The sequence below is a fragment of the Eucyclogobius newberryi genome, unplaced genomic scaffold, assembly GCF_026437365.1.
Source record: "Eucyclogobius newberryi isolate DKJ021-1_F unplaced genomic scaffold, fEucNew1.0.hap1 SCAF_1, whole genome shotgun sequence".
Classification (NCBI taxonomy): Eukaryota; Metazoa; Chordata; class Actinopteri; order Gobiiformes; family Gobiidae; genus Eucyclogobius; species Eucyclogobius newberryi.
This window is the reverse complement of record NW_027315723.1, coordinates 1,922,483-1,937,003: the sequence shown is the minus strand read 5'-3', so window position 1 is coordinate 1,937,003 and position 14,521 is coordinate 1,922,483. Positions and strand designations below refer to the sequence as shown.

The 14,521-nt window shown below is 42.0% G+C and overlaps 1 protein-coding gene across 1 annotated transcript; it reads right to left on the bottom strand.

The window, feature by feature from the left end:
- Positions 1-3,200: 3,200 nt before the first annotated feature.
- On the bottom strand, positions 3,201-13,568 carry LOC140355734 (uncharacterized). Its single transcript, XM_072440422.1, has 3 exons — positions 12,539-13,568; positions 4,346-5,136; positions 3,201-4,286 (listed from the first exon to the last, which is right to left on the bottom strand). The coding sequence occupies exons 1-2, from the start codon at positions 13,555-13,557 to the stop codon at positions 4,350-4,352; spliced, it is 1,806 nt and encodes a 601-aa protein (XP_072296523.1). The 5' UTR covers positions 13,558-13,568; the 3' UTR covers positions 3,201-4,286; positions 4,346-4,349.
- Between the last annotated feature and the right edge of the window lie 953 nt (positions 13,569-14,521).

Here is a 14,521-nt window from a genome sequence, read left to right as displayed (position 1 = left end):
CTTCGGCCTCTCCATAAGTGCCCATTTCCCGTCACAAAAAGAAGAACATTTTGACGTATTTTGCACAATCTTAATCGTTCCACTCGGCGCTCGGCGTCGTCATGGTTTCCTAAATGTTTGTTCTCCACAAAAACACAGGGTCAAAGTTCAGCGTGTGAAAAGACAAGGTATTTTATAGAACCTCACCCTCCACAACGAAGCAGCTGGAATCACTGGATCTGTGGTTCCTGGTCCAGACCCGGGTTCCTGGTTCCTGGTCCAGACCCCGGTTACTGGTCCAGTCCCCGGTTCCTGGTCCAGACCCTGGTTCCTGGTCCAGTCCCCGGTTCCTGGTCCAGACCCCGGTTCCTGGTCCAGTCCCCGGTTCCTGGTCCAGACCCTGGTTCCTGGTCCAGACCCGGGTTCCTGGTTCCTGGTCCAGACCCCGGTTACTGGTCCAGACCCCGGGTTCCTGGTCCAGACCCCGGTTACTGGTCCAGACCCCGGGTTCCTGGTTCCTGGTCCAGACCCCGGTTACTGGTCCAGACCCCGGGTTCCTGGTCCAGTCCCGGGTTCATGGTCCAGACCCGGGTTCCTGGTTCCTGGTCCAGACCCCGGTTCCTGGTCCAGTCCCCGGTTCCTGGTCCAGACCCCGGTTCCTGGTCCAGTCCCCGGTTCCTGGTCCAGACCCTGGTTCCTGGTCCAGACCCCGGTTCCTGGTCCAGTCCCCGGTTCCTGGTCCAGACCCCGGTTCCTGGTCCAGTCCCCGGTTCCTGGTCCAGACCCCGGTTCCTGGTCCAGTCCCCGGTTCCTGGTCCAGACCCCGGTTCCTGGTCCAGTCCCCGGTTCCTGGTCCAGACCCCGGTTCCTGGTCCAGACCCCGGTTCCTGGTCCAGACCCCAGTCCCTGGTACAGTTCCTCTTGATGTTTCCAAACGGCGTAAACATAGATATTTTTCTAGTCTTTTAACATCGAGCTGAATCTTATATTTTCAAATCCAAACACGAAATGCCAAATTGAGACGTTGGTTTCATCTTCACGTTTAGTTTGGTTTATTCTTCTTCTGAATGTCGCTCCGGTCTCGAGCGCTCGGTTCTTTATCACAGGATGTAGTTCCGTCTCGTGGTCACATTTATGTGCCGTTGTGGTTCAAAAATGGTTCCGGAATAAATTTGAAAATCTCGATGGATCTAAACTCGATGGATCTGAACTCGATGGATCTGAACTCGATGGATCTGAACTCGATGGATCTGAACTCGATGGATCTGAACTCGATGGATCTGAACTCGATGGATCTGAACTCGATGGATCTGAACTCGATGGATCTGAACTCGATGGATCTGAACTCGATGGATCCACGACTGAAACGTTATGAGTTTATTTCAGCTTTTGAAAGAAATTGCAGTGTTTGGAATATTTGTTGAATTTGCAAATCTCGACTGAAAGTAAAACATGGAGGATTCAAACAAAGTCAATGACGTCGTCTGCGTTGTGTTTATTCACTTTTTGGTCTAAATGTACTTTTAGTCATATTTTATCACGTTTACGAGCTCGTCTTCTCCGAGACGCATAAAAAACACTACGTTCAGCTAATCACAAACTCTTGAGAATTCGTCTGCTCCGCCCCCAGTGGTAAATGGGCCAATCGCATGACGGAGCCCACGGACTGGACCAATCACAGAGCAGCGGTTTTGATTCAGACGGAAGTCAGAAAAACTGAACCAAAAGCAAAGATGGCGGCGCCGGCGGCTTATTCCAGGACAAATACGGACTATTTAGTTTGTCAAAAACACAATGTCGCTCTGACACGCACCCTTTTCCCCTTGTGGGCGTGTCCCAGAAGCTCTGACACACCCTCTTTTCCCCTTGTGGGCGTTTCCGTGAAGCTCTGACACGCCCTCTTTTCCCCTTGTGGGCGTGTCCCAGAAGCTGCTGTTCCTCGAGCTGGGTCAGGATCAGGGGCTGTGGAACCTGAACCAGTCTAAGCTCGTCTATGCGTACAAGTCGCACCAGCCCAAAAAATTCCTAATAGAGAAGAAAAAATCATATAAGTTGCACTGGAGTATAAGTCGCATTTTTTTAAGGAAATGTATTTGATAAAATCCAAGACCAAGAACAGACATTTCCTCTTGAAATGCAGTTTAGAATAATAACAGATGAGAGAACATGGTGAATAGGTGTACGTATGCTAATGCTAACACCTTCAGCTACATGACGTATGCTAACGCTAACACCTTCAGCTACATGATGTATGCTAATGCTAACACCTTCAGCTACATGACGTATGCTAACGCTAACACCTTCAGCTACATGACGTATGCTAATGCTAACACCTTCAGCTACATGACGTATGCTAACGCTAACACCTTCAGCTACATGATGTATGCTAATGCTAACACCTTCAGCTACATGACGTATGCTAATGCTAACACCTTCAGCTACATGACGTATGCTAACACTAACACCTTCAGCTACACGACGTATGCTAACGCTAACACCTTCAGCTACATGACGTATGCTAACGCTAACACCTTCAGCTACATGAGGCACAGACAGAACTGTGGTAAGTGTCTGGTATGTTAAGGTAACATATGAACAGTTATTCAGATAACTATAGCATAAAGAACATGCTAACAAGCTAACAAGTTTAGCAAAGCATCAGTTTTACCCGAAATCACTAAATCCATGTAATTCTTCTTCCTCTGTGTCACTTCTAAACAAGTTCACAAACTCCAGAGGAAGTGCAGAAGTTCTTCTGCGTCGCTTAGAGCCTAGAGCGCCCTCTTGTGGTCGTCAGTGTGAAAATAATAAATAATATCACATCTAAGTCGCTCCGGAGGTAGGTACTTTCTCTGTGTTCACTCCAAGTCGGCACTTTTCATGTTCTCAGCAAGAACGTCCTTGTCGAGAACACGAGGATGTTCTTGTGTTCTCACTTCTCTATTATCCTCTAAATATGAAGGAACACCCCAGGATCAGCTGTTGTGACGGCTAAGATGTATTCATCAGCCCTTATCAGAGGAGGATGGGTCTGATATCAGGAGTAAATTGCAAAAAAAAATTCAAATAAATGTAATTAGCCACGATTAGTGTACATTAAGTTAATGTTAAGTAGTGATGCATGTACAGTTCATCAGTTTTGGGCAGTAGCTAAACGTTAGCGACCGGGCAGCTAACGTCCAACTGAGAAAGACACAGAAAAGGACAATGGAAGGAACAACTGAACTCTGAGGGGTTTTATTTTCTAATATACAAAACAACACAAAAGGAACACGGAACAAAACACGAAGTCCATTTTGAAATGTAATGTGCAGTTTGACATGAAGTTATGAAAAAATGGGATACACTTCAAATCTTTGTGTTTCTTCTTTAAAAGGTATTTACACTTTCCCATTCTTCGTCAGTCAGAAGCAAATTAATCCCCTCTTTCCTATTTTGTATGTAATTAGTAAAGGGGCAGTCCAAATTTGTAATGCATTAAAATACATGCAGTTTGGATATCATTCCCTTTGAAAGTTTAGTACATATTTTAGTTTGTTTTATTCCACTCATCGAATAGACGATTGAGGAAGGAGATTGGGAGAATCTGGAAAAAACGAAGAGTCTGGGTAAACCATTCCGTTTAAGTTTTGATCCCTTGACTTGGATTTAAGCATGGAAACTTCCGGAGTAAAGTGACTAAACCATTTTGGCATCAAATCAGCGTTGAGTATAGATTATTTATTTGGATTCCCTTTGGTTGTCACCAAACTGAGAACTACTCCTTCTCCTCCTACTTCCTGGGGATTTACGACTGATAAACTGATCATACTGTGTCAATGCAGTTATTATCTATGATCTTAAACGTCCCACATTCAAACACTTTTCTGCAGTTTGAGTGGTCACAGTAGTGTGCTGGATCCACACTGGTCTTCACTTCTCAGTCTGGACCCTCTGAAGCCTCTGGATCCACACTGGTCACTTCTCAGTCTGGACCCTCCGAGGCCTCTGGATCCACACTGGTCTTCACTTCTCAGTCTGGACCCTCTGAATCCACACTGGGCACTTCTCAGTCTGGACCCTCTGAAGCCTCTGGATCCACACTGGTCTTCACTTCTCAGTCTGGACTCTGAAGCCTCTGGATCCACACTGGTCTTCACTTCCCAGTCTGGACTCACTGAATCCTCTGGATCCACACTGGTCACTTCTCAGTCTGGACTCTCTGAAGCCTGATCTCCAGCTTTTTGAGTCTGACTTTGGGTTCACATGATCCAGCCTCAGCAGCTCTGTCTCCTTTAGTTCAAGACAATACACCTTCAGATGAGCAGGTTTTCAGAAAGACATCCCACATTGGTCAGTTCAAGACAATGCACCTTCAGATGAGCAGGTTTTCAGAAAGACGTCCCACACTGGTCAGAGCTGCTGCTTTTCTCTTCATAACAGCAGATTTTATTATGTTTGCGATGGCTGGATCTAAATACAAAAGCCTTCCCACACTTTTCACACACAAACAGCTTCTCCTTGTTGTGGGTCCGATGGTGCTCCCTGAGGGTTGTTGAATCTCTAAAAGTTTTACTGCAATGTTCACATGTGTATGGTTTTTCCCCAGAGTGGATTCTCAAATGACGTTTGAAGGAGGAAGACTGAGAAAACTCCTTCCCACACTGGTCACATTTATATGGCCTTTGTCCAGTGTGAATTCTCTTATGATTTTTAAGGGCACTTGAATGTGTAAATTCTTTCCCACACTGGTCACATTCAAATGGTTTCTCTCCTGTGTGGACTCTGATGTGGTCTTTGAGTTGTCCTGCTTTAGAAAAACGGTTCCCACACTGGTCACACTCGTATGGTTTCTCTCCAGTGTGGACTCTCATATGAACTTTAAGGGTACTGGACTGCGTAAATCTTGTCCCACACTGGTCACATTTAAATGGTTTCTCTCCTGTATGAACTCTTATATGTTTGACTAAAGTGCCTAACTGTGAAAATGTCTTCTCACAAAAATCACAGCTGAATGACTTTCCTCCAGTGTGGACTCTGGTGTGGACTTTGAGATTACCTGCTAAAGAAAACCTTTTCTCACACTGGTCACACTTGTATGGTCTTTCTCCTGTGTGAGTTCTGTAGTGTCGTTTGAGACTGAAAGTAGAGGGCCATATCTTTCCACACTGGTCACAGGTGAATCCCATTCTGTTGGACTTTTTTGACCTGTCAAAAACACAAAAAGAAGCGGTCAACACAGGTGATATTAATATAATAATAATAATAATGTTTTATTTCAATGTTTGAAATATAAACTGACACAAAACAAAGAACACAACCAGAGAGCAAAAATATGAATATTAATAAATAACATTACCACCATGTGGTAATTACCACCACACATACAAGTCCCATTTAGTACAAAGTCTACCAAATATGTATATTTTACAATGAAGTCTGAATATCATTTGTCTAATGTCTATTACTATCGCTCAGTCCAGTCCTTGATCGTTGGTGAAGTTTGTGTCATCCATTTCCTTGTTTTTATTTAGTATTTAAAACACAAAATAGAACATGACCAGAGAGCACTGGACTCAAGTTCTAAATTGAGTCTGAATATGATACTTTCCATTTCCTGTTTGTCCGTTATAAATCAGCCCCTTCCATTTTTTGTGATGCCCTTTGTTCCTGCCGTATGTTCCCACTAAAGCCACAGCAGCTGCTTAACAATACAATACATTTTATACATTTTGTACAGCAAAACACAAATATGACTAACAATCAATATTTTCCATTGATGATTAAGATTAGAGAAGATTATTTATTTCAAATGTATTTGTAAGTATTCTATTTTACAAAACAAACTCTTAACAAATTGACTTTTAAACACTTAAAAATAAAACAGAAAACTGTTGAACAAATGAATGAACACCAAGTCAGACGGCCTTATTCACAACTTTCTTCCTCATCATCATCAAACCATTTGCAGGAGTCTCATTTACATATTAATTGTTTACACTCACAAGTTACATATCACCACCAGAGTCGTCATGACGATGAGCTGTTTGCATCAGAATGACTTCTCTTACACACAACACGTCTTGGTTTTGTCCAGGACATGAGTGAGTTTGACCCCTTAGCGCCGGCGGCTCCGCCCGCTCTCTCCCGGCGGCTCCGCCCGCTCTCTCCCGGCGGCTCCGCCCGCTCTCCCGGGGTAAAATGTCCAGCTTTGTTTATACAATTGAACAAAAAAATTTGTATCGCAAAAGCTGCGAATTTGAAACACTTTTTCTGACGAATGTATCGCATCTGAGAGAAATTGATTGATTGTGTCCACGGGCCCAAGTACATAGTTCTAAAACAGAGAGAAGGTAATGTCAAAAATAGTCTGCAGAGCTTTGTTAACTTCAGTCACATATTCGTGAGCAACAGGACAGTCCCAGAACACATGGTGGTGGTTTGCCTCTTGATGGCGCTGTTTCTCCAACAGCATTTACAATGAATAATGGGCCCTGCTTTTTCTTTGTAATCCATTTGGAACAAAACCTTTGGTCATAAAACTTTCCCAGTTTAAGATTGTAACATCTTTGTTTAGTTTGTATGTTCTGATCAGCTCCCTCCATGTTGTAAGAACTGATTTGACCCAGGGATTCTTCACCTCCTCCTCATGACTCAAGCGTCCGTCATCTGCAGTAAGACCTGTACAGGAACCCCCGGCACCACATGACTCTCAGTATAAGACCTGTACAGGAACCCCCGGCACCACATGACTCTCAGTATAAGACCTGTACAGGAACCCCCGGCACCACATGACTCTCAGTATAAGACCTGTACAGGAACCTCCGGCACCACATGACTCTCAGTATAAGACCTGTACAGGAACCCCCGGCACCACATTACTCTCAGTATAAGACCTGTACAGGAACCTCAGGCACCACATGACTCTCAGTATAAGACCTGTACAGGAACCTCAGGCACCACATGACTCTCAGTATAAGACCTGTACAGGAACCCCCGGCACCACATGACTCTCAGTATAAGACCTGTACAGGAACCTCAGGCACCACATGACTCTCAGTATAAGACCTGTACAGGAACCTCAGGCACCACATGACTCTCAGTATAAGACTTGTACAGGAACCCCCGGCACCACATGACTCTCAGTATAAGACCTGTACAGGAACCTCAGGCACCACATGACTCTCAGTATAAGACCTGTACAGGAACCCCCGGCACCACATGACTCTCAGTATAGGACCATTGAGCTTTGGTCTTATACTGATTGGTCTTACTCTGATTTGACCTCAAATAAAGTCAGACAAGCTAAACCCCGCCTCCTTTTTCTTTGATAATTGTAGAGTCTTAAATTGGATTTTAGGTTTCTTTCCTTGCCACATAAATATTGAGATTGTTTTATTCCACTCGTCTGTTTGGGATGGAAATCGGAAGTGACATACCCATGTGCAATACTGACATACCCATGTGCAATACTGTCATGTGCAATACTGATAACCCATGTGCAATACTGTCATGTGCAATACTGATAACCCATGTGCAATACTGACATACCCATGTGCAATACTGTCATACCCATGTGCAATACTATCATACCCATGTGCAATACTGACATACCCATGTGCAATACTGTCATACCCATGTGCAATACTGACATACCCATGTGCAATACTGTCATACCCATGTGCAATACTATCATACCCATGTGCAATACTGACATACCCGTGTGCAATACTGTCATACCCGTGTGCAATACTGTCATACCCATGTGCAATACTGTCATACCCGTGTGCAATACTGTCATACCCATGTGCAATACTATCATACCCATGTGCAATACTGACATACCCATGTGCAATACTGTCATACCCATGTGCAATACTGTCATGTGCAATACTGATAACCCATGTGCAATACTGTCATGTGCAATACTGATAACCCATGTGCAATACTGACATACCCATGTGCAATACTGTCATACCCATGTGCAATACTATCATACCCATGTGCAATACTGACATACCCGTGTGCAATACTATCATACCCATGTGCAATACTGACATACCCATGTGCAATACTGACATACCCATGTGCAATACTGACATACCCATGTGCAATACTGACATACCCATGTGCAATACTGTCATACCCATGTGCAATACTGACATACCCATGTGCAATACTGACATACCCATGTGCAATACTGTCATGTGCAATGCGTTTGGTGCGATATTCTCTTCCATATAACAGCTGTAAATAAGAGTGTTTGTTAAAGCTTCTTACCAGGCTGCGAAATAGAAGGGGGCCCGGGGCCCGCAAGCAGTTGAATCTCCGGCGGGCCCGTGGTTTGAAATAGGAGGGGGCCCACCCTGCCCGTCCTCGAAAAAAATCAAGATTTAACTAGTAATTTGTCCATATTCTGGTCTAATTTTCAGGGCAATGTTTATATGTTAGTAATTTATTTTGAAGGACGTGATTTTATATATTCCACAAGATCTCCTTGTGTCAAATGCTGTAAACAGTATTTATTTTATAAGAAACATTATTATATTGAATTAAACACTTTTAAAGATCATGATCTCTGGTTTATATGATTCAGTATTTGTGCTCTTCATATCAAATAACAGATAAAAGTACTTTAAATTGTTTTACGTGCTAATAACCAGGTTTAAAACAACCCTGGACACAGGGACCCTGAAATTGCTAACTTTGAAAAGTTAGGGCCCCCAGGCCCCTAACTTTGAAAATCTATTTCTCAGCTTGCCTATAAGTTATCTGTTCTTTTCTTCAGTACCTACTTTGTGTTGCAACACTAAAATTTCCACATCGTGGGACAAATAAAGGCTCATGTTATCATTAAATTCTATTGTTGCAACACAAAGTAGGTACAGAAGAGAAGAACAGAAAACTTAAAGGAAGCTTTAAAAAACACTCTTAATAGAAAAACTCTCATAAACAAAACTCCTGTGACAGAATCTCTCATATTCTTCATAAGGAAAAGAGAGAATTAATACTAAAAGTGGTAAAGTAAATACTCTTATTTACAGCAGTTATGCACATGAATATGTGAAAGCCACGCCCTTCTAATAAACACACGTGACTAACAGCTGTAGCACCACATTCTAACAAGGACACGTCCTACTGTCAGTCAGGAGAAAAGCCTCCACAGATTGTATGTCACATGTCAGAGGACTTTCTGTCAGCCTCATGTTAAAGCAGAGCAGATTTGAAGATGCTAAACACTAAACTTAGCTCAAGTGTGACACATGTATTTACCTGTAGTGAGACAGCAGTTTCTCGGCTTGTTCCTCGGCTCTTTTCTTCACCTTTTTCACCTTGTTTGTGTTAATGTTTCTCTCTGGACGTTTGGCACGTCTCGCTGCAAATGTAAAGTTTGTGTGGTTCTGTCCCGAGCTCTAAAGACTGTGCAAATGAACTCTGGAACATAAAGAAAGGCTCGTTCTTCCTCTTTTAGAAGCAGCTCTTTCACACACGCAGACTTTAGAGGCGCGTAAACACGGCGCCTGCGTGTGACGTCATCAGTGTGCGCCTGACCCCGGATACAATTTTAAAAACAATATCAGATATAAATTATTATAAATCAATTGACGAACATGAATCGAATGAAACTAAAAAGATAAAGACAAGGAAAATAAAATAACACAACTATTTGATGTGGGGCTAATGATGTAATGCAGAGGTTCTTAACCAGGGTTTGATGGGACCCCAGGGTTCAGCGGAGGTCAAAACATACATCAGACTCATATGACTCATTTCAGTTGTCGACTTGTGACTGTTGTGATGATACGTCTTGTGATTTCTTTCTTAATATTTTAGACTGAACCAGTCTGGCCCCAAAAGGGCCAAAAGGACCCGGGAAATTGCCCGAGTCTATCTTTTATCAAATCTCTCCTTTTTTGCCTAAGTCTTAGCTCCAGCCTGGAAACTGCAGAAGTCACTGATTTGCAGTTAATATTCATTATGTTTTTGTTTTTGTGTGAAAAACACAGTGATGTTGATGCACGGTTCATTTTGTACCAGTAAAATATATGTTTTGAGTTCTGTGGCCCCGCCCCTCATGCATGAACCTGACACACACATATGACTATGATAACATCAAGCAATCTTTCTTTAAAATGTGTTTATCTTGGATTCATTATCTTGTGCCAGGTTCATGCATGGGGGGCGGGGCCACAGAATTTGAAAAAAATAATATATTATTTTTCCAATTAAGAATGTTTTGTGAATGCTCATATGAAACTGGTTAACCTCCAAAAAGGTTCAAAACAACTGGACCATGAGCTGGACTTTAAGGTGATGTTTGAATAGATCCATTATGACCACACAGTGACAGAGGTCTCACTCCTTAGACTTAAAAGTGTCATAAAATGATTTCAGTCAAATGTCCCGACTCTGGCTCCGGCAGGAGGGAATCACACGGAGACGATTTGACATTTGGGATTTGAGACGATTTACAAACAGCCAAACATTCTTTTGACTCTTTTGGACAAAACAGTGACATCATAAAGTTTGAATTGACCTATTTTACGTTGAGGTAAATCTGTCAACAACATATTCCACGATGATGGAATCAAAGTAAAGCGTGTGTAGAATCAGTTCTTGTAGAAAAGTGTCTGTAAAGCAGCTTCAGGACAAACATTTGAAGTGGTTTATTCTATGACTTGTATCATCTAAAGCTGTGACATGTTCTGTTTGTCTCAAACGATGGAGCCGAACGGTGCAGTTTCCTGAAGTCCTTTTCACCAGAAGACTGTGTAACCATGGAAACAACGTCTTGTTAAATACTGATATATTCAGTACGTTCTATTTGACTTTGTTTTATCATCGTTTGTTTTATACAACATCAAAACAAGTTCTTATGTTTGTGAATTCTGTTCTTTGACAATGGCAATAAACTGTTTATGATTCTAATAAAATAATAATAAACTCCTCTTAATAAGGGAGTTCCACATTGTAGCTTTAAAACTCAAACTGTGGCTAAAATCAAACCAGACGCGTGATCATTTCCTTGTGTTGTTTTCATCTTATATTTGTTTGTTGTATTGTTTTATATCTTTCTTAGGATTGCAGATCAAATTACATTTGTAGCTATAATCAGATTTACATTTATTCAACAAGTTCATTCAGGTTCATTATTCTTATTAAATACATTAATAAACAAATGTGTTTTGCATTTATTAAAGATTTACATGAAACAAAAACAACACAAAAGGAACTGAATACAAGTAAATACTGCTTCACTCCATTATGTAACAGAATCAATGATTATGTTTTATATTTCTTCATTTGATAAAAATCACACAGAAAACAATGGCAAGAAATCTGCATATTGAACAAATGATATGATGTAAATTAATAACAAAAATACCCAAACCAAAAACACAGAATATGATGAGGACGACATTACACCTCTAAATGAGCCAATTTAATTTGTTGTCAATTAAATCGGACTTTTAATTTTAACACTTGTTATATTTCTCTTAAATATCAGACTTTTACAACATGATAATGTATATTTATAGATCGATATAATAATTCATCATTATACATGACACAAACAGACCCTTTCAAGAGGTTAGTTTCAAGTGAAATAAAAAACACCCTTTATAAGGAGGTCCCACCCGGTGGGCAGGGCCTACTCAGAGGAGGATAAATATCGGACTTTCCTGACTCGATTTGTAGATTGACAATGACTCTTGGATGAGTCGAAACGTTTTGTTTTATCCTAAAAACCAAGTCCAGATGAAACAACTGAATCTTTTTCTACCATCATTATTACCCTAAAGAACTGTTTCAGTTTCCATGTTGGCAGCGTTGAATATTATTTATTTGGATTCGCTTTAGAGTGAAACCAAGTCTCAACTCAATACTTTCCCAGTCTTAGTCTAATATAAAAGCTGTTTCTAGATATGGAATTGTTTTTGTTCTCTGCTTCGCTGAGCACGCTCACACACTTGACTATCATCACACCTGCTCCTTCATCAGCTGAAACCAGTTAGAACCAGACAGGACTCATCCTGTTTGTACACATTGTATGACTGATTCATGGTTCAGGGTCATGTGCACCCTCTGCACAGGGTGTTGCCATTTAGATCAAAACTGTTGGTCAGTCTGTGTGGGAAGTGTTTTTGGCTCCAGGGAGAGAAGAGGATCATCTTGGACCTTAGAAGTCTAGCCTAGTCTCAGCGTTTAGCTGAGTCTAGATTCACTTCCTCATTGGACTCATTTCTCAGTGAGTCGGATAGTGATAAAACACAGCTTTCTGAAGTTTAAAAGAGAGAAAGCGTCTGACCAGTCCCCTGATCAGTGCTTCCACTGACGTCTTCTTCTACTGTGTGTCCAACGCTTGCACTTTCTAATAGAGCGCCCCCAGGAGGCCGTTAGCCAGTAAAAATCTATTAATTAACCACACCGTTGTATGGGCTGCAGGGTTCAACTCTGGTGTGTCTGTTGAGAATACCTACTGTTGAAAAACTGTTCCCACACTGGTCACACTATGGTTTCTCTCATATGAACATTAAGGTAACCTGACTGTGAAAATCCTTTCCCAAACTAGTCACATTCAAATGGTTTCTTTCCAGTGTGGACTCTGGAGTGGAGTTTGAGCTTTGCTGCTGCTGAGAAACGTTTCCCACACAGTTCACACTCGTATGGTTTCTCTCCAGTGTGGACTCTCATATGAACTTTAAGGTGACCTGACCGTATAAATCTTTTCCCACAATGGTCACATTCAAATGGTTTCTCTCCAGTGTGGACTCTGATGTGGCCTTTGAGCTTTCCTGCTGCTGAGAAACTTTTCCCACACAGTTCACAATTGTAGGGTTTCTCTCCAGTGTGGATCCTTGTATGAATTTTAAGGTCACTTGACTGCATAAATCCTTTCCCACACTGGTCACATTCAAATGGTTTCTCTCCAGTGTGGACTCTGAGGTGGACTTTGAGACTTCCTGCTGTAGAAAAACTTGTCCCACACAGTTCACACTCGTATGGTTTCTCTCCAGTGTGGACTCTCATATGAACTTTAAGAGAACCTGAGTGTATAAATCCTTTCCCACACTGGTCACATTCGAATGGTTTCTCTCCAGTGTGGACTCTGAGGTGGACTTGGAGACTTCCTGCTGTAGAAAAACTTGACCTACACAGTTCACACTCGTATGGCCCCTCTCCAGTGTGTAATCTGGTGTGATCTTTGAGACCTCTTGCCAAAGAAAAACTTTTCCCACACAGTTCACACTCGTATGGTTTCTCTCCAGTGTGGACTCTCATATGAACTTTAAGCGAACCCGACAGTGAAAATTCTTTCCCACACTGGTCACATTCATATTGTTTCTCTCCAGTGTGGATCCTCATATGTGACACTAAGTGGCCTAACTGTGTAAATGTCTTCTCACAAACATCACAGATGAATGGCCTTTCTCCAGTGTGGACTCTGGTGTGACCTTTGAGACTTTCTGATGTTGAAAAACGTTTCTCACACTGGTCACACTTGTATGGTCTTTCTCCTGTGTGAGTTCTGTAGTGTCGTTTGAGTCTGAAAGCAGAGGGCCATATCTTTCCACACTGGTCACAGGTGAATCCCATTATGTGGACTTTTTTTTAGATCTGTTGAAAACAAAAAGAAGGGGTCAACACAGGGAATATCAATATGAAATAATTAATTAATTTACAAAAAGGTTCAGTTGTTTCATTTGGACTCCGTTTTAGAAAAAACAAGACGTTTCGACTCTCATCCAAGATTCATTGTCAATTTACGAATTTAGACCGGGAACTCAGATATTTATTCTTTCTGTGGTAAGCCCCGGATAGAAGAAAAAAGTAGAAGAAAAAGTTGTTTGTTTCAACATGATGTCATGTCCCTTTTCACCTGCATCCCAACCTCTGATGCAGTAGCAGCGATGAGGACCAGACTGCAGGAAGACACCGCCTACAGGAAAGGACCAAACTGACACATCTGCAAACTGTTGGAAATCTGTCTGAATACCACTTACTTTCAATTCCGGGGACAATTTTACAGACTCTCCATAGTGACCAACCTGTACATGGAGCACTTTGAGAAGAAGGCACTGGCCTCCTTTTCAGGCATTGCCCCAAAACTGTGGTATCACTACGTTAATGATACATTTGTAACGATCAAGAAACAAGAGCTGAAGCCTTCTCAGAGCACATCAACGCTGTGGACATGAACATCAGGTTTACAAGAGAAAACTCTAAGGAGAACTGCTTGGCCTTTCTTGATTGTTCCACTATCAGAGGAGAGGATGGAAAGCTCCAAATAGAAGTAAGATAAGATAAGATAAGATAATCCTTTATTGTCCACACATGGGGAAATTTCATTGTTGCAACGCAGGTAGATACAGAGGGAAAGAACAAGTATAAAGTGAATCTACACACACGGATCAGTACCTGCTCTTTGGCTCTAATCACCCACTACAGCACCACCTGGAGGTGATCAGGACATTACAACACAGAGCCCTAGAGGAAGTGCCCACCAGCTCAGAGGGCAAGAGGAAGTGCCCACCAGCTCAGAGGGCAAGAGGAAATACCC